At 44.2% G+C, this 19,607-nt stretch overlaps 1 protein-coding gene across 1 annotated transcript in view; it reads right to left on the bottom strand.

The window, feature by feature from the left end:
* The window catches only part of LOC126251399 (collagen alpha-1(III) chain-like), a 409,906-nt gene that overhangs the window by 109,399 nt on the left and 280,900 nt on the right, over window positions 1-19,607 (bottom strand). The window contains exon 7 of the mRNA XM_049951802.1: window positions 2,651-2,735. Within this exon, the coding sequence (XP_049807759.1) occupies window positions 2,651-2,735 (85 nt within the window). The remainder of the gene's footprint in view (window positions 1-2,650; window positions 2,736-19,607) is intronic.

The following is a 19,607-nucleotide window of genomic DNA, read 5'->3' on the forward strand; positions in this document are numbered from 1 at the left end:
CCTGTCGATATCATTTTTGAGACGTTTGTATTCGTTTTTCCCTGCTTCATTTACTATATTTTTATATTTTCTCCTTTCATCAATTAAATTCAATATCTCTTCTGTTACCCAAGGATTTCTATTAGCCCTCGTCTTTTTACCTATTTGATCTTGAGCTACTTTCACTATTTCGTCTCTCAAAGCTACCCATTCTTCTTCTACTGTATTTCTTTCCCCTATTCTTGTCAATCGTCCCCTAATGCTCTCCCTGAAGCTCTCTATAACACCTGGTTTTTTTCAGTTTATCCAGGTCCCATCTCCTTAAATTCTAACCTTTTTGCAGTTTCTTCAGTTTTAATCTACAGTTCATAACCAATAGATTGTGGTCAGAGTCCACATCTGCCCCTGGAAATGTTTACAATGTAAAACTTGGTTCCTAAACCTCTGTCTTACCATTATATAATTTATCTGAAACCTTCCAGTATCTCCAGGCCTCTTCCATGTATACTACCATATTCACCTACGACGTTTCCTTCTCTCCCTTTTCCTACTATCGAATTCCTGTCACCCATGACTAGCAAATTTTCGTCTTCCTTCACTATCTGAATAATTTGTTTTATCTCATCATACATTTCATCAATCTCTTCGTCATCTGCGGAGCTAGTTGTCATATAATCTTGTACTACTGTGGTAGGCGTGGGCTTCGTATCTATCTTCGCCATAATAATGCATTCACTATGCTGTTTGTAGTAGCTTACCTTCATACCTATTTTGCTATTCATTATTAAACCTACTCCTGCATTACCCCTATTTTTATTTGTATTTATAACCCTGTATTCACCCGACCAGAAGTCTTGTTCCTCCTGGCACCGAACTTCACTAAGTCCCACTATATGTCACTTGAACCTATCCATTTCCCTTTTTAAATTTTCTAATCTACCTGCCCGATTAAGGGATCTGACATTCCACGCTCCGATCCGTAGAATGACAGTTTTCTTTCTCCTGGTAACAACATCCTTTTGAGTAGTCCCCGCCCGGAGATCCGAATGGGGGACTATTTTACATCCGGAATATTTTACCCAAGAGGACGCCATCATCATTTAACCATACAGTAAAGCTGCATTCCCTCGGTAAAAATTACGGCTGTAGGTTCTCCTTTTTTTCTTCCGTTCGCAGTACCAGCACAGCAAGGCCGTTTTGGTTAGTGTTACAAGGCCAGATCAGTCAGTTATCCAGACTGTTGCCCCTGCAACTACAGATATACCATTAACCGATTTTCGAAGCTGGATATACTGTTCTTTTATTTGGTATAGTAATGGAGATAATTACAGTTCAGGTTTTGTTAGTGAGAATGATACGGAGATGGTGGGTAGAGACGGAGTGGGACGGAAAGAACTTTTCTCTGGTGTTAACGAATCTTTCTGCTGTAATGATCGCACAAGGTTGTTAAGGCTGATGTGAAAGATAGGAGACTCTGTACGTTGATAAGTTGGTAATGGATACGGTGTGAGTTCGGAAATTGCTATTCTTTTCTGTACATAACCGATTAAGGAGTGCACTGGACATTTAAATATCATAAAAGAGTGAAAATTCACCACTTCCGCATTTATTCATCACGGGTACAAACCGCCCTTAGTTGTCCTGTAAACGACGTCGCAGGGTAACATTGCAGTAATCAACAATTGAAAGTGCAAGTGTTTGTGTACATTTCTCTTTCAGCTAAAAAGGGAAGAGCCTTCATACACACACTGTGCTGCGTTCATGTAAGTTACCCCTTGTGAGGGGTGCACAATGTTAAAATAACTTACTGGAACCCAGCCGGGTGACGTTATTGAGAACCGCTGTTATTTCGACAGGAGCATACTCTGCCATTTTCAGGGCTAACTGCAGCAAGTAAGCGCTGTGCAAGCGAATTTTAAACCTAGGATTTCACAGAAACTCGGTAAAGACAACGAACGAACACAAACACACACACACACACACACACACACACACAGACGCAGACACACACACACACACACACACATACACACACTAACACACACACTGTACGGCACTAGTGTGTACAGTGTGTGTGTGTGTGTATGAGTGTGTGTGTGTGTGTGTGTGTGTGTTATCTTTACTAAGTCTCTGCGAAAACCTAGGTTCAAAATTCGCTTGCACAGCACTTACTTGTTGCAGTTTTGGCTTGAAAATGTCGGGGAGTGCTGCTGCCGAAATATCAGCAGTTTTCGATAACGTAACTCGGTTCCAGTCTAATAAGGTATTTGGACATAGCTTTCCCTTCATTATTACTTCTGGACTTCTGAGTCTCTGTATTCTAATACTCTTTCCTTATTTTTGATTGGTAATCAAATTATATTTCTACCATGCTAGTTGTAACCACTTTGCTAAGCATTCTGTCAACTGCGGCCGACAAAGAAAATGACATAACGTGCTAGACTGTGTGTCCCATCAAGACCTGTATCTGGTAACTGCCACAAAACTGTCACCACTGCCGGTACCAGCAACCATCTCTAAGTCGATATCAGCAGCAGTAAGCCGACTCTGGAATGATGTGCCTCAATATAGTAAATAAATGAATGCCTTCAGCAGACAGTAAATAACACGTCGGCAACGTCCTAGGTATGCGACTGCAGTGCCTGCTAGCTACGCGCTACTCGCTCCTCACCTTTGAGTCCCGGCGGTCCCTGTGCTCCTGCGGCTCCAGCGTCACCTTTGTCGCCCTTTGGTCCCTGAGGGCCGGCTATGGCATCCTGTAACACACGGCACAAGAGATCCATTATGTAGCAATAGGGGCAAACGAAGAAACTTAGTGGAAAGGTAGAGCAAGTGAGAACAAGACGCATAAAGAAAAGGACTACCTCCAATCGCAAATGCAAGATCCACAGGTACGTTGAGGGATAACTATCTATGATGAATCGAGGGTGGTCATTCTAAACCGTTAAATCAGATGTTTCTGCGAAATGATGGTTGTAAGAGGTCGTTCTAAAAGTAAAGATATAAACACAGTAAACAAAATGCTTACATTCGCAATACAAAAAGAACAACCAAATAAACTACTTCGGTATAACCATTAAGAAGAAAAATTCATTAATGCTTTGAAATTTGCTGTAAGTCAACAACTGATCCAACCGTACATCAGACTTTAAATCACCCACACTCACAGTAGAAACCAGCCCTGAGGTACATGCTTCGTAATCTCAACACAGTATCACTTAGCACGGTAAACTACCACAAAGAAGTATATATCATTACGCAAATAGCAACAAATAATGGCTACAATAGCAATATAGTCACAAAATTAAACAACAAATAAAGTTAATATACACTCAAGCACCAAAGATACTGGTATAGGCATGCGTACTCATGTACAAAGATATGTAAATAGGCAGAATGTGGTGGTGCGGACGGCAAGGCATATATAAGACAAGTGTCTGACGCAACTGTTAGATCGGTTACTGCTGCTATAATGGCAGGTTGTCAAGATTTAAGTGAGTTTGAACGTGGTGTTACAGTCGGCGCACAAGCAATGGGACACAGCATCTCCGAGGTAGCGATGAACTGGGGATTTTCCCGCACGACTATTTCACTTGCGTACCGTGAATATCACGGAGAGAATCGTTCAACGTGACAGAAGTGCAGATTTCAATTCTAGGCCATCAAAAAGTGTCAGCGTGCGAACCATTAGAGATAAAGTTAGTGAACTGCTTATAGATGTTGACTCTGAAATTATTGGTATATCTGAACACTTCTTAAATAAGGAGATAATTCAGAGGCTTCCTTTACCAGGATACAGGTTGGCTGGCAGCTTTTCTAGGAGCTCTTTGCGGTGTGGGGGAGTAGCCATGTGTGTGAAAAACGGTATCCCATTTGAGTCAATTGATGTTTCAAAGTACTGCACTGAAAAGGTGTTTGAATGTTGTGCAGGTGTGGTTAAATTTAGTGGAGCTAAACTTCTAACTGTTGTTATTTATAGATCCCCAGACTCCGATTCCACAACATTTTTGCTAAAGCTAGAGGAGGTTCTTGGTTCACTTTATAGGAAATACAAAAAGTTAGTTATATGTGGTGACTTCAATATTAATTGTATAAGTGATTGTGCAAGGAAAAGGATGCTGGTAGACCTCCTTAATTCATATAATCTTATGCAAACCGTATTCTTTCCAACGAGAGTGCAAGGGAACAGTAGAACAACCATAGACAATATTTTTGTTCATTCGTCATTATTAGAAGGGCATTCTGTTAGCAAAAAGGTGAATGGCCTTTCAGATCATGATGCACAAATTTTAAGTCTAAAAGATTTTTGTGCTGCAACACATGTTAAATATAGTTACCAACTTTTTAGGAAAGCTGATCCAGTTGCTGTACAGACTTTTGTAAACCTTATCAAGGAACAAGAGTGGCAAAACGTTAGAAACAGTCAAAATCTAAATGCAGCAGCCCATTACAAACAGTATTGTAAGGTGCTTAAAAAAGTTATTAGGAAGGCAAAAAGTATGTGGTATGCAGATAGAATAGCTAAGTCTCAGGATAAAATTAAAACCATATGGTCAGTCGTAAAGGAAGTGGCTGGTCTGCAGAGACAGGTCGAGAATATAGAATCAGTGCGTAGTGGGGATGTCCGTGTTACTGATAAGTCGCATATATGTACAGTACTTAATAGTCACTTTCTGAATATAGAAGGTGAACTAAATAGAAACCTAGTCCCAACAGGGAATCATATAGCGCTCTTAGAAAAAAGTGTTCCGAGACTGTTACCTGAAATGCTCCTCCATGATACTGACAAGAGGGAGATTGAGTTAATAATTAAATCACTAAAGACCAAGAACTCTCATGGATATGACGGGGTATCTAGCAGAATACTGAAGTATTGTTCCACGTATGTTAGCTCAGTACTTAGCCATATCTGTAACTTTTCCTTTAGGAGTGGTCGGTTTCCTGACCGATTAAAGTACTCGGTAGTGAAGCCACTTTATAAAAAGGGAGACAGGGATAATGTTGACAATTATAGACCTATTTCTATGCCATCGGTGTTTGCTAAAGTTATCGAGAGGGTTGTATATACAAGGTTACTGCAGCATTTAAATTCACATAATTTGCTGTCAAATGTACAGTTTGGTTTTAGAAATGGCTTAACAACTGAAAATGCTAGAGTCTCTTTTCTCTGTGAGGTTTTGGACGGATTAAATAAAAGGTTGCGAACGTTAGGTGTTTTCTTTAACGAAGGCTTTTGACTGTGTTGACCACAAAATATTACTGCAGAAGTTGGAACATTATGGAGTAAGGGGAGTAGCTTACAATTGGTTCGCCTCCTACAGAAAGCAGAAGGTAATCCTCCGCAATATTGAGAGTGGTAATGATGTTCAGTCCCAATGGGGCACTGTTAAATGGGGCGTTCCCCAGGGGTCGGTGCTGGGGCCACTGCTGTTTCTTGTTTATATAAATGATATGCCTTCTAGTATTACAGGTGATTCAAAAATATTTCTGTTTGCTGATGACACCACCTTGGTAGTGAAGGATCTTGTGTGGCTTGTGGAAAATAATTTGATGCTAAATCACAGTAAGACTCAGTTTTTACAGTTTCTAACTGACAATTCAACAAGAACTGACATTTTAATCAGACAGAATGGGCATGTTATAAGCGAGACGGAACAGTTCAAGTTCCTAGGCGTACGGATAGATAGTAAGCTGTTGTGGAAATTCCATGTTCAGGATCTTGTTCAGAAACTAAATGCCGCTTTATTTACCATTAGAACAGTATCTGAAATAAGTGACATTTCAACACGAAAAGTAGTATACTTCGCATATTTTAATACGCTTATGTCATATGGTATTATTTTTTGGGGTAATTCTTCTGATTCAAAAAGGGTATTTTTGGCTCAAAAACGGGCTGTTCGAGCTATGTATGGTGTAAGTTCGAAAACCTCTTGTCGACCCCTATTCAATAGTCTGGGAATTTTGACATTGCCCTCACAGTATGTATTTTCTTTATTGTCGTTTGTTGTTAGCAATATTAGCTTATTCCCAAGAGTTAGCAGCTTTCACTCAGTTAATACTAGGCAGAAATCAAATCTGCATGTGGAATGCACTTCCTTGACTCTTGTGCAGAAAGGAGTGCAGTATTCTGCTGCATCCATTTTCAATAAGCTACCACAAGAACTCAAAAATCTTAGCAGTAGCCCAAACACTTTTAAGTCTAAACTGAAGAGTTTCCTCATGGCTCACTCCTTCTGTTCTGTCGAGGAGCTCCTGGAAGAGCTAAAAAATTAAGCAAATTCCAGTGTTACATTCTTGATTTTCTTTATTTAAACTAACGACTTGTCGCCTGAATATGTTTCTTATATTTCATTTTATCTGTTTCTACAATCGTGTTATAATTTCATGTATTGACTCGTTCCGTGACCTAAATGTGGTCCCACGGAACAATAAATAAATAAATAAATAAATAAATGAAAACATCATCGATTTGGATTTTCGGAGCCGATGGCCTTATGTACCTTGATGCCAGCACGAGACAAAGCCTTACGCCTACCCTGGGCCCGTCATCACAGACATTGGACTGTTGATCTCTGGAAACATGTTGCCTGGTCGGACAAGTCTCGTTTCAAGTTGTATAGAGCTGATGCACGTTTACGGGTATGGAGACAACCTCATGAATCCTTGCTCGATGCATGTCAGCAAAGGATTGTTCAAGCTGATGAAGGTTCTGTAATGGTGTGGGATGTGTGCAGTTTGTGTGATGTGGGGCCCCTGGTATGTGTAGATACGAGTCTGACAGGTGACACGTACGTAAGCTTCCTATTTGATCACCTGCACCCGTTAATGTCCATTGTGCATTCCGACGGACATGGGTAATTCCAGCTGGACAATGCGACACCCCCCAAGTGAAGAATTGTTATAGAGTGGCTCCAGTCTCCTGAGTTTAAACACATTCCATACCACGTCGTGTTGCGACACTTCTGCGTGCTCGCGGGGGACTACACGATGTTGGGCAGGTGTATCAGTCTCTTTGGCTCTTGAGTGTACTAGACACATAGACAGACAAAAACAACAGCACAACGAAACATCACACAAACGAGCACACAAAACAATAGAACAACGACACAAAGAATACATGAGAACAAGAAAGATGATTCAAGATGGTACCTAATGACCTACAAGCACAATCTTACGAGTAAAATAACTAACAGTTTCAAAAGAAAAGGCATAAACATAGTATTCAAAATAGAGAGTTGAATCCAAAAGTACATTCCAAAAATAACAAAAGGAAAAGACATCTACCAGGAGGCATGAATATGCCAACTACAACGCAGCACACCTGATGGAAGATATGTAGGAAACCGGCAGAACATTTGACACCCGGTACAAAGAACATATGAGAGCACGGAATTATGTGACAAGGAAAAGTCAGTCAACATGAAAAACTTAAAATAAATAATGAAAGACCCCTTATGTGTTCACAAGCGAATTATCACGTATACAAAACAAAGACAAAAAAAATTACTACTGAACGATCTAGTGAATATGATTAACCACTCACTGCTTATACTGATTGATTATTTAACAGACAGTATTCCCAATAGATGTTCACAAATCCCATTTCTCTCCCAAGTATATAAATGAAAAATGAAAAAAAAAGAAATGATAGTAAACAGTGAAAATATTTAAAAAGTTTCAAAATAAATGAGTAATACAACAGAAAATAGACAAGGGAGACACACACACACACGCAGAACATACATCAGTACATATGTAGCCGAAGGAAAAAAGTTGAAAGCAGAATATGAGAAAGTTGGCAACACTTAACAGAAATGAATGACACTCTACAGAGAGAAAACAACAGTCTGAGCGGTTCTACGCACTTCAGTCTGGAACCGCGCGACCTCTACGGTCGCAGGTTCGAATCCTGCCTCGGGCACGGATGTGTGTGATGTCCTTAGGTTAGCTAGGTTGAAGTAGTTCTAAGTTCTAGGGGACTGATGAACTCAGATGTTGAGTCCCATAGTGCTCAGAGCCATTTGAACCATTTTTGAACAGAAAATAACAGCTACAACGTTGTATTTCCAATGCAGTGACCACAAGTAAAACAGAACTTTCAACCAGTTAACCACATGAGAGAAAGCTATTTGAATCACAAATGATGAATTAAGACGCCGATCTGTACATACTTTTCTGTTTTAACATAAAATTTTTAGTGCACTCTTTTAACGCTATGCACCACATGTGCAAACGGTAACTTACATGTCCAAACGAAATATTCGCGTAATATTTCGAGAAACTCACTGAAGAAGTTGCACACCTTAAATAAAAAACTAACTTAATCTGCAGCATGGAAAAGCTTTTTTTCTTTTGAACTGTTTTCCCAAGCATTTCTATTCAAGGAAGTGAGAAAGAAGGTATTTTATAGATTTTTTTTTTTTTTTGTGTCTTAGCTACTTTCTATGTGGACACCGCTCAGATTTAAACGTTTGTCGTTGCTCTCGGCAAATTTACTGTTGTCCTCTGCATACTCAGTTGCACTAAGTTCTGGGACCAGTCACCGTTTTCTTTCAGTTCGTTGTATTATCGTGAAACAGGGAAGAGAGGGCCACGGATATGAGTGCGAATTCCGATGCTAATCATTATAACAAAGGCGTTTTTAACTGCGTCACAATCTTCTTATGAAACTTCAATCACCAACTTTCTCCGACATTTTGTTGGTGGCCATCTGCTAAAGAGACATCATCACCGTAATAAAATGAGATAAATCAGAGCCCGCGCGCTTTTAGTAAGTCAAACGGTCAGAGAAATAACTTAAAGACATTGCAGCCAAAACATTTTTGGTGCTCAAAATGTGATCGACTTCTTTTTGTTTTTAGTTTTGTTGGGATTCTTGAAAGATGCATAGCATTGATAGGCGTTTTGTCTTTGCACTTCGGTGCGAAACCCTGGTTCCGTCAGCAGTAGCATCGGGTCAGAAACGTCAGTGCAGCTACCATTTGTTGTTTTTTTTTGTGCCCATGTGTCAAAAGCCGCGGAATTGATGAGGCATACAAATTTCTATTTCCCAAATCACCGCCAGCATCTTGGTTAAAAAAAAACTGTTCAGTTTCAACAAAACACATCAATAGTGAAACATCTGCCCTGTTAAATTGTTTCCTCGATTCTTGATTGGAGTTCGTCAGTCACAACATAAAACCCGTCAAAACGTTCTTATTCGTGGATATACTCTTGTTCACCACTGAGCATGATGCACCACATTCGAACTAAAGCTTCATTCGTCATATTTCTGTAGACATCGGATATCTGTCTGTAAACATCGACAGGGCGCTTAGTTGTTAGCGTCATTCTGGTGCCAGAGATTGGTTCAAATGGCTCTGAGCACTATGGGACTTAACTTCTGAGGTAATCAGTCCCCTAGAACTTAGAACTACTTAAACCTAACTTACCTAAGGACATCACACACATCCATACCCGAGGCAGGATTCGAACCTGCGACCGTAGCGGTCGCGCGGTTTCAGACTGTAGCGCCTAGAACCACTCGGCCACCCCGGCCGGCTGCCAGAGATTGAGAAGGCCTATGACACGATTACGGGGTGCGGGGGAAAACTACGAAACTCGTCATATCGAAACGTTCTTTACTTGTAACATTATTGTTGTAAGACTTCGTGGCTCTGAGAATCCACAGACGAGGGGAATGAATGAATCAGCCCCATCTCTAACAATGAAAACACGTGAATACGAAAGGAATGACTACATTGTCGATAAATCGCAATAAGAATTCGTTAATTCGTACCTGGGTGAAGACGTTGAGGAGTCTAAATGGAATGATCACAGAACATCAATCGTACTTAAAGCAGGAGGTAGCTTTCAGTTCAGTTGTTGGGGACCGGGAAAATGATAACAGCTGATAAAACTGACTGCTTACAATAAAAACACGTGTAAAGCCATCGTAGATCACAGTGTGATCCATATCAGATGCGTCTGACAGGAGACACTGAACATATACAAAGAAGAGAACCATGAACAATTACAGTTTTAACTGGCTCACGGGGTTCCGTCACCGCAGTACCGGAAATCCTCAACTGGCAGATGCTTGAAGGAAGACGCGCTCAACCCACGAAAACCTGCTTACAGCGCTTCTAGAAGACAGCGGACCCCTGAGCATCGCTTCCGTACGGTCTGTGAAGTCAACTTGGGGCTTACCACAGGGTGAGCGCGGTGCAGCGTACGTGATCGGAACTAGAACACACATCGACATATGACACGACGACGATGGTGTATACCTCCTGCGATGCACTTTACAGTGATTTTCACCTACATGTGTATGTGTAGATGTAGACAGCCCCTGATACAGTTATTGAGGAAAAGATTATGTTTGGGTCCTGGCGCTGCTGGTAGTTATCACCTGACACAGCGAAATTTTTTGACAACATTTTGAACTGGCGGAACTTCCGACAGAAGGAAAACAAACAGTAGAAGACCCCAGACAGACGTCTTCTTGTAACTGGTGAACAGGAATGAAGACCACTTCTCGAGAAGATTTCAGCACCCTTGCTAAATACACTCCTGGAAATGGAAAAAAGAAGACATTGACACCGGTGTGTCAGACCCACCATACTTGCTCCGGACACTGCGAGATGGCTGTACAAGCAATGATCACACGCACGGCACAGCGGACACACCAGGAACCGCGGTGTTGGCCGTCGAATGGCGCTAGCTGCGCAGCATTTGTGCACCGCCGCCGTCAGTGACAGCCAGTTTGCCGTGGCATACGGAGCTCCATCGCCGTCTTTAACACTGGTAGCATGCCGCGACAGCGTGGACGTGAACCGTATGTGCAGCTGACGGACGTTGAGCGAGGGCGTATAGTGGGCATGCGGGAGGCCGGGTGGACGTACCGCCGAATTGCTCAACACGTGGGGCGTGAGGTCTCCACAGTACATCGATGTTGTCGCCAGTGGTCGGCGGAAGGTGCACGTGCCCGTCGACCTGGGACCGGACCGCAGCGACGCACGGATGCACGCCAAGACCGTAGGATCCTACGCAGTGCCGTAGGGGACCGCACCGCCACTTCCCAGCAAATTAGGGACACTGTTGCTCCTGGGGTATCGGCGAGGACCATTCGCAACCGTCTCCATGAAGCTGGGCTACGGTCCCGCACACCGTTAGGCCGCCTTTCGCTCACGCCCCAACATCGTGCAGCCCGCCTCCAGTGGTGTCGCGACAGGCGTGAATGGAGGGACGAATGGAGACGGGTCCTCTTCAGCGATGAGAGTCGCTTCTGCCTCGGTGCCAATGATGGTCGTATGCGTGTTTGGCGCCGTGCAGGTGAGCGCCACAATCAGGACTGCATACGACCGAGGCACACAGGGCCAACACCCGGCATCATGGTGTGGGGAGCGATCTCCTATACTGGCCGTACACCACTGGTGATCGTCGAGGGGACACTGAATAGTGCACAGTACATCCAAACCGTCATCGAACCCATCGTTCTACCATTCCTAGACCGGCAAGGGAACTTGCTGTTCCAACAGGACAATGCACGTCCGCATGTATCCCGTGCCACCCAACGTGCTCTAGAAGGTGTAAGTCAACTACCCTGGCCAGCAAGATCTCCGGATCTGTCCCCCGTTGAGCATGTTTGGGACTGGATGAAGCGTCGTCTCACGCGGTCTGCACGTCCAGCACGAACGCTGGTCCAACTGAGGCGCCAGGTGGAAATGGCATGGCAAGCCGTTCCACAGGACTACATCCAGCATCTCTACGATCGTCTCCATGGGAGAATAGCAGCCTGCATTGCTGCGAAAGGTGGATGTACACTGTACTAGTGCCGACATTGTGCATGCTCTGTTGCCTGTGTCTATGTGCCTGTGGTTCTGTCGGTGTGATCATGTGATTTATCTGACCCCAGGAATGTGTCAATAAAGTTTCCCCTTCCTGGGACAATGAATTCACGGTGTTCTTATTTCAATTTCCAGGAGTGTACAACAGCTACTTACTGCCATCTCACAACATTGCTGTCAGAACTTCTGATGCAGTGTCACTGTTCGGCGTCTCCTTTCTGGACACTCTGTGGCGCGGCCTGGTACATGGCTGGATCCTCTAAAGTCAGCACCTTCCCTGTTCGCTCACTCTTGATCTTCGCATTACCAACCGAGCGAAGCGGTTACAGCATGCGACTTTTCTTTGGCTGGAAAAGAGTTCACTTTCCATTGCAGGCATGCAATTTGGGGTTTCGTCTAATCCCCCAAATGTATTAAGGCGAATGTGTAATGGTTACTTTGAGAAGAACTTTGTGTTTCCTTGTTCATCGTTGTTAATCGTTTTTCTCTCAGAGTGTGTAGCCCACATGTAGCAACCTCTCCTGGACAGCGTGTAGCGAACTCTGTTGCTTTCTACCGACACCAAAGCTATCTGCCACATATCCATAGTGGAAGTGAAGAAGCACTACATGAGCTAGTGAAGGGAGCGGACAGCCCCATGCACGTACGGTATGGAATGAGAGTAAACCAAAGAACGACGAATTTAACGAGGAGTTGCAGATATGAGGTTAGTTGTGAACTTAACATCGGAAATGGGGACCACGAAGTAGAGGAGAGAAGGAATTCCGTTACTGTGTAAGCAAAATAAATCGCGACAGATGAAGCAAGGAGAAGGTAGGAAACAAGCTAGCATACGCATAGAGGGCATTTATGGCCAAAAGGAGTTTATTGGTATCAACCATCGGCCTTAGTTTGAGGAAGAAATTTTTGAGACTTTATCTTTAGAACACAGCGTTGTACGCAAATGAATCATGGATTGCGGAGAAACCGGAATCGAAGATGTGGTGCTACAGACAGGCGGCGCCCGACTACATACGAAATTAAATTCCCTGCAGAAATGAACAGCGGAACAACTTGGGGAAAACGTTGACAAGAAGAAGGGACAAGATGATATCTCACATGTCACGACATTAAGGTATAATTTGCATGGTACTTGAAAGACTTGTACAAGGTGAAAACTGTGGGGGAAGATCTGAGGTTGAAATATATGAAAGAAATAATGAAGGACGTTGGGTGGAAGTGCTCCTCTCAGATGCAGAGGCTGGCACAGGTGAGGGATGAGTGGAGGGCAACATCAAAGTCATCACAAGATCGATGAATTAAGCACAGGTCTGCGGTTAATCGTGCCTGACAGTAGGAACTGAGGGCCAAAGCCTAGGTCCAGGTCATGACAGCAACTTACCAGGCAGATCCCAGCTCAGCGGGAACTGACTGCACTTGAGAGAGATTCCTGCCCTTTAACGACCGTAGCGAGGTCCAAGTTTGAAAGCCAGATGAGCGTGTGTAAATATTTAGTACAGGGTGGTCAAAGTAAAGTAGACCAGCCGTAACATTATCATAACAGCTCACCGCGAGTATGAATGCCTCCTGGTGGTGTTGCGGGCACATGACGCAGTAACGAAAGAATGTAAGAGGAAAACAGATTAATGGGCAGTCTTTATAGCGAAGATACGGGCCGCAAATGCGGAAATCCGCCGATGTAAGCGGTTTCGACGAAGGACACATTGTAGTGGCGCTGCGGCTGGAAACGAGAATATCTGAAACGGCGAGGCTGGTCAGCAGTCTACATACTACTGTAGGCAGCATCCACGGAAAGCGTTTGGTATTGGACGACGACGTGTCATCACAAAACGTAAGAGGTCGGAGGATCCCCACTGTGGAATCCAGGACAGGAAACGATCTGTGGCACGTCAGCCGACAGAGTACGACATTTGTGCAGGCACAAGTGTTTCGGAGCACACCGTTCAAAGACCATTGTTGAACATCGAGCTCCACATCACACGGCCCCTACGTTTTCCTGTATATTGTCCTTATATGTGTAGTGGGCACAGCATCACTGAGTTTTCGCCGTGGATCAATAGAAACGTGTCGCCTCTCGAATGACTGGCATTTCTTGTCACACCAGGTCATTAGTAGGGTCCTTACCCGCCGTCATCCAGGCTGCACAAAACACGCGCCACGCCACATACCCGGTGAGGGCTGGGGTACATCGGGTTGGGCTCCCACGGGATCTGTGGTGGTAATCGAAGGCATCATTACACGTGAACATTATTGCGGGCCTGTTGGAAGTCTCCTTTTACGGCGATGACATCACCCAGCAGGCTAAATGACCAGGATCAAAATCGTGCTGCAGTGGTTTGAGAAGCATCATAGCGAACTCACACTGACGTCTTGGACAGCAAATTTGCCTGATCTGTAGGTATTGGAACAGACATCGAGCACGATCTGCGTGCTCGTAGACCACCATCGCGTAATTTGCGGGAATTGCTCGACCTGTGCGCAGACATTCTGGCGCCACACACTTCTGGAATCCTGTCAAGGACTTATAGAATCCATTCCAAGTAGAGTCGCAGGTGGATTGTTTTTGCATAGTTGATCAACACGCTATTAGCAGGTGGTCTCTACATCTTTCTGTGCGAGCTCTGATTTCCCTTAGTTTATCATGGTGATCGTTTCTCCCTATTTACATCGTCGTCAAAATTTGACCAGGAGAATTTGGTGATTGGAAGTTCGAGAGAAGATTCCTCTGCTACGAAAAACGACTTTGCTTTAATGCTGTCCATCCCAAATCCTGTATCATTTCAGGGACACTCTCTCACCTATTTCGCGATAATACAAAACGTGCTGCCCTTCTTTGAAATTTTTCAATGTACTCCGTCAATCCTACCTGGTAAGGATCCCACATCTCGCAGCAGTATTCTAGTACAGGACCGACAAACGTAGTGTAGGCAGCCTCCTCAGTAGATCTGTTACATTTTCTAAGTGTCCTGCCAATGAAACGTAGTCTTTGGTTAGCCTTCCCCACAACATTTTTTATGTGTTCCTTCCAATTTAAGTTGTTCGTAATTGCAATTATTAGGTATTTAGTTGAATTTACGGTTTTTAGATATGACTGATTTATCGTGTAGTCGAAGTTTAACGGATCCTTTTAGCACTCATGTCGATGACCTCCCACTTTTCGTTATTTACAGTCAACTGACGATTTTTGCACCATACAGATATCTTTCCTAAATCATTCTGCATTTTTTTTGGATCTTATGACGACTTTAGTAGTCGATAAACCTAGGACGGCTACTCAAATTATCTCCCAAATCGTTTGAATAGATAAGGAATAGGAAAGGGCCTATACCACTTCCTTGAGGAACGCCTGAAATCACTTCTGTTTTACTTGATGACTTTCCGTCAATTACTACGAAGTGTTACCTCTCTGACAAGATACCACGAATCCAGTCACACCACTGAGACGATATTCCATAAACACGCAATTTCACTACAAGCCGCCTGTGTGATACAGTCTCAAAAGCCTTCCGGAAATCCAGAAATACGGAATCAATTTGAAAGCCTTTATGAATTGCACTCAACACTTGGTGCGAGTAAAGAGGTAGTTATGTTTCACAAGAACGATGTTTTCTAAATCCGTGTCAATAGACCGTTTTCTTCGAGTAACTGATAATGCTCGAACACAATGTACGTTCCAAAATCCTGTTGCATGTCGACCTTAATGATATGGGCCTGTAAGTTAGTGGATTACTCCTGCTGGTTCTCTTGTGCGTCCCAGGTAGCTGAGTTGTGAGCGCGACGGAAAGTCATACCTAGCGGCCCGGGTTAGATCTCCGGCTGGGTCGGAGGTTTTCTTTGCCCAGGGACTGGGTGTTGTCGTTATCATCATCATTTCATCCCCAGCGACACGCAAGTCGCCGAAGCGGCGACAACTCGAAAGACTTGCACCAGGCGAACGGTCTGCCAGACGGGAGGCCCTAACCACACGGCATTTATTAGCAGGTGGTCGTAATGTTCTGGCTCGTCGGTGTACATCATGCAACCTAAGACAGGCAACCCACCTTACATTGTCCGCTACTGGAGCGGCTTGTGGCTTGCCTATCTCGAGATGGATGGCGCACTTACCGAGCCAGTTTTATTTTGTCCTCCACGTAGAAGGTGTCCTGAGACGCAATCGAGACCACGCTCGGAGTACGTCCCCCTATCGGTAGCTATTCGTAGCTGAGAGCAGGCGCGTTAGCCGGGCTCGAAAAGGCGGCCGCAGGTGTGTGGCGCCCGGCAGCAGGACTTTTTAATTAAGCGGTGGCAGGTGCGGCCGAGCGGGGCAGGACGGCCCACTAAGCGAGTAAGGAGGGCGCCTTCAGCACGCGCCTTTGCGCGCGCGCGGCAGGAAATTAAAGCGGAAACGCTAAAGAATGCCACCTTAATAACGCGACCGGCGCGGGCTGCGCACCGGCCCTCCGAGCCCTCTGCACTCGGCGTAATTACTCCGTTGTTCTCTTGTTCGAGTGTGCAGCGAAATCTTATTTCCAGGGTCCCGGTAACTCACTTCAATTGCCGTTCCGTGCCACCTGCGCCGGGTGTCGTCTTACTTTCAGTGGGGAATAACATCGGATAGGATTACGGAATTTCCTACAGCGTGAAAGGATCCTTTCCGCTTAACAGATATTATAGTAATACAAGGAATATCGTGAGGACGAAACTTAACATTGACCTGAAGTACAGTTAATCTGGACGTTTGCTCTAAGTCTGAAGTTCTGGAATCAAACCTTCCTCCACTGTATTTGGCGCTGATGTAGGCAGATAAGACGATGCATTTTGACGCGAACGTGAAGCGCAGGTCTTCCACCTGCTCCATTTCTCACTCGACCAAACTCTTAACATTCGTCATCTTCCACTGTATACATTCGTCTAGTCATGTAATAATTATACAAGGGCTATTCGGAGAAGTAGAGTGCGATGGCGTGCGAAATTGAAACCTCAGTGAAAATCCGATGAAGTTTCGCACAGATGGGTTGAGCAGTGCCTCTAATATGCCCGTCGATGGCGTCACATTGCTCTTTCCAGTTCTGAGTACACAGTGAGCACATAAAGACGCTTAGAGCAATAGTGTCTCCCGCCAAGTATGAGGCCCTGGTGTGAGATTTCGCCTGATGTCATGCAACCCACATAACATAGCTGTCATGCGCTAACTTCCGCATGAGAATTCTCGACCGCAGTCTGTAGGCTCAATGAGAATGCTCCTGCTGCGTTTTCCATGGCAAGTGTTTGATCACCCACAGTAGAACCGATAACTGGCTCTCCCTGAGTTTCATCTCTGTCCACATTAACCGCTGGCTGTGAAGACAACGTTCTCGCGCAGACAACGAGTTGTAAACCTGCGTAGAGAATTGGCAGGAAGCACAGGCTGACGAGGGTATTGATAAGTCGATACAACGTTACGACAAATGCTTAAATCGGAGTGGCGACTATATAAAGAAGTAGCGGGAATGTGTAGCTAACTGTTGCAAATAAAACATTTTTTATTTCCACAGTGGTTTCCATTTTGCGACCGATCGGATCTTACTTTCCGTAGTAAACAAACACAAATTTCACCTTCGTTCAAGGACTTGGAGAAGATAAAATGTCGTTTCAGGTTAAAAAAAATATTATGCAAATAAAGCTCGTATTATGGAGGAACACACCCATTCGGGCACACTAATAAATATTTTCTATGTCTTAAGACATGTGTACTGGACATAACTGTATGACTGTATTACCTGCTTGTCTTGATCATCGTATTACAAAATACAGACAGGAAAATTAGATTTCTCACACATATACAGATATTCACTTGCAAGATTGTTTTGATATTAAGCGCTGACATTAAGTGGTTGTATGTAATACGTGTATTTGGATGCACACATTCCAATAGATGTACTTTCAGTGTATGCCCCACAGATTTGGAACCCTTCGCACAGCAATGGTGTAACAAAGGCGGTTTCATCAGCAGACTATAGAGATTCAAGCACGCTCGTTGCCTAGGTCTGCAGGCGGCAGAGCGAGCACCGCCACAGGTGGCCATTTCGTGGATCAGTTTGCTTCCGCGGGCCACATGATCGCAAATATTTCCTCCAGTATCTTTACGCGGCCAGGGTACTTAGGGCAGGGCGGCACAAGGCCGCTCCGAGGCACCGTCCGTCGAGGTCTGGGCCAGGCGTTGACTGCACCCGCACTCCCTCAACAGCGTCCGATCGTATCCGTCGCTACGTAGGGCGCCATGTTGCACCAACCACCGCAGATCGAGTCGGCCCACAGTGTTTGCCTTCACCATCACTAGCACCTAGCCTCTGCATCGGAGACGACCAGGAACTTAATACCGGCTGTCGACCTTCACTACATTACTATTTTGTTCTACTTTCTTGTGAATATTAAGTTCCTCATTACATTTCACCAGTACAGCTTTCACCTTCAGTTCGGACTCCCGCAAATTCACTGCTATTCCCGGATTTTCACAAGGTATTAATACGATTAACTTTTCTCCACTGGAGGAGTATCTTGGTTTAAGTACTTTTCAATAAAGTGCTCTACATTGCTTACCTGCGCTGTGCGAATTAACTGCCACAAGACAACAAGTGGGGACGAGGAATTTCTGCACGAATTAACCTTTTCACGTACGTTTTACGCCCCAGGTAGATAGCATCTGTATGTTCTCCAAACTTTTTTATTTTATTGTGGCCTTCGGACAAAATCCAATTAGCAAGTCTCCAATTCATGATATATATAAAAGTGCATCCAGTCGTATTTATCGGAGACGTATAACGAAGACTCAAAGATAGTATTTACATTGGTTTATACAGAACAGTTAAATCAAGATGCGCTCAGCCACCAAGTAATATATATGTCTAGACACTGATAGAGCGGGCATTGGGATGAGTGGTTTCACACTGGAGCAAGTTGTCGTCTACTAAACAGCAATCACTGCCGCAGTTAGGCCGTCGCGTGGTACCGCAGTGGGCGGCAGAAAGTATGATGTGGTCGATATCCTCCGCGGCGCAGTCACATAGTGGCGAATCAGCCTGTTGGCGGCTCCGGAACCGTCCACAGTGAAAGCAAAGGTGGGGAATGGCGACTAGAAACTTTCTGTCGTACATACTGAGGGAGTACCACGTTCGTGCAGGTATGTGTTGTAATACAACTGCATAATGCCTTCGTCTTTGTCGGTGCGATGTTGTTATTGTTGTGGTCTTTAGTCCTGAGACTGGTTTGATGCAGCTCTCCATGCTACTCTATCGTGTGCAAGCTTCTTCATCTCCCAGTACCTACTACAACCTACATCTTTCTGAATGTGCTTGGTGTATTCATCTCTTGGTCTCCCTTTACGATTTTTACCCTCCACCCTGCCCTCCAATACTAAATTGGTGATCCCTTGATGCCTCAGAACATGTCCTACCAACCGATCCCTTCTTCTAGACGTGCCACGAACTTCTCTTCTCCCCAATCCTATTCAACACCTCCTCATTAGTTATGTGATCTACCCATCCAATCTTCAGCATTGTTTTGTAGCACCACATTTCGAAAGCTTCTATTCTCTTCTTGTCTAAACTATTTATCGTCCATGTTTCACTCCCATACATGGCTACAGAAACGACTTCCTGACACTTAAATCAGTACTCGATGTTTGCAAATTTCTCTTCTTCAGAAACGCTTTCCTTGCCATTGCCAGTCTACATTTTATATCCTCTCTACTTCGACCATCATCAGTTATTTTGCTCCCCAAATAGCAAAACTCCTTTAAGCGTCTCATTTCCTAATCTAATTCCCTCAGCATCACCGACTTAA

The sequence above is a fragment of the Schistocerca nitens genome, chromosome 4 (genome assembly GCF_023898315.1).
Source record: "Schistocerca nitens isolate TAMUIC-IGC-003100 chromosome 4, iqSchNite1.1, whole genome shotgun sequence".
NCBI classification, from domain to species: Eukaryota; Metazoa; Arthropoda; class Insecta; order Orthoptera; family Acrididae; genus Schistocerca; species Schistocerca nitens.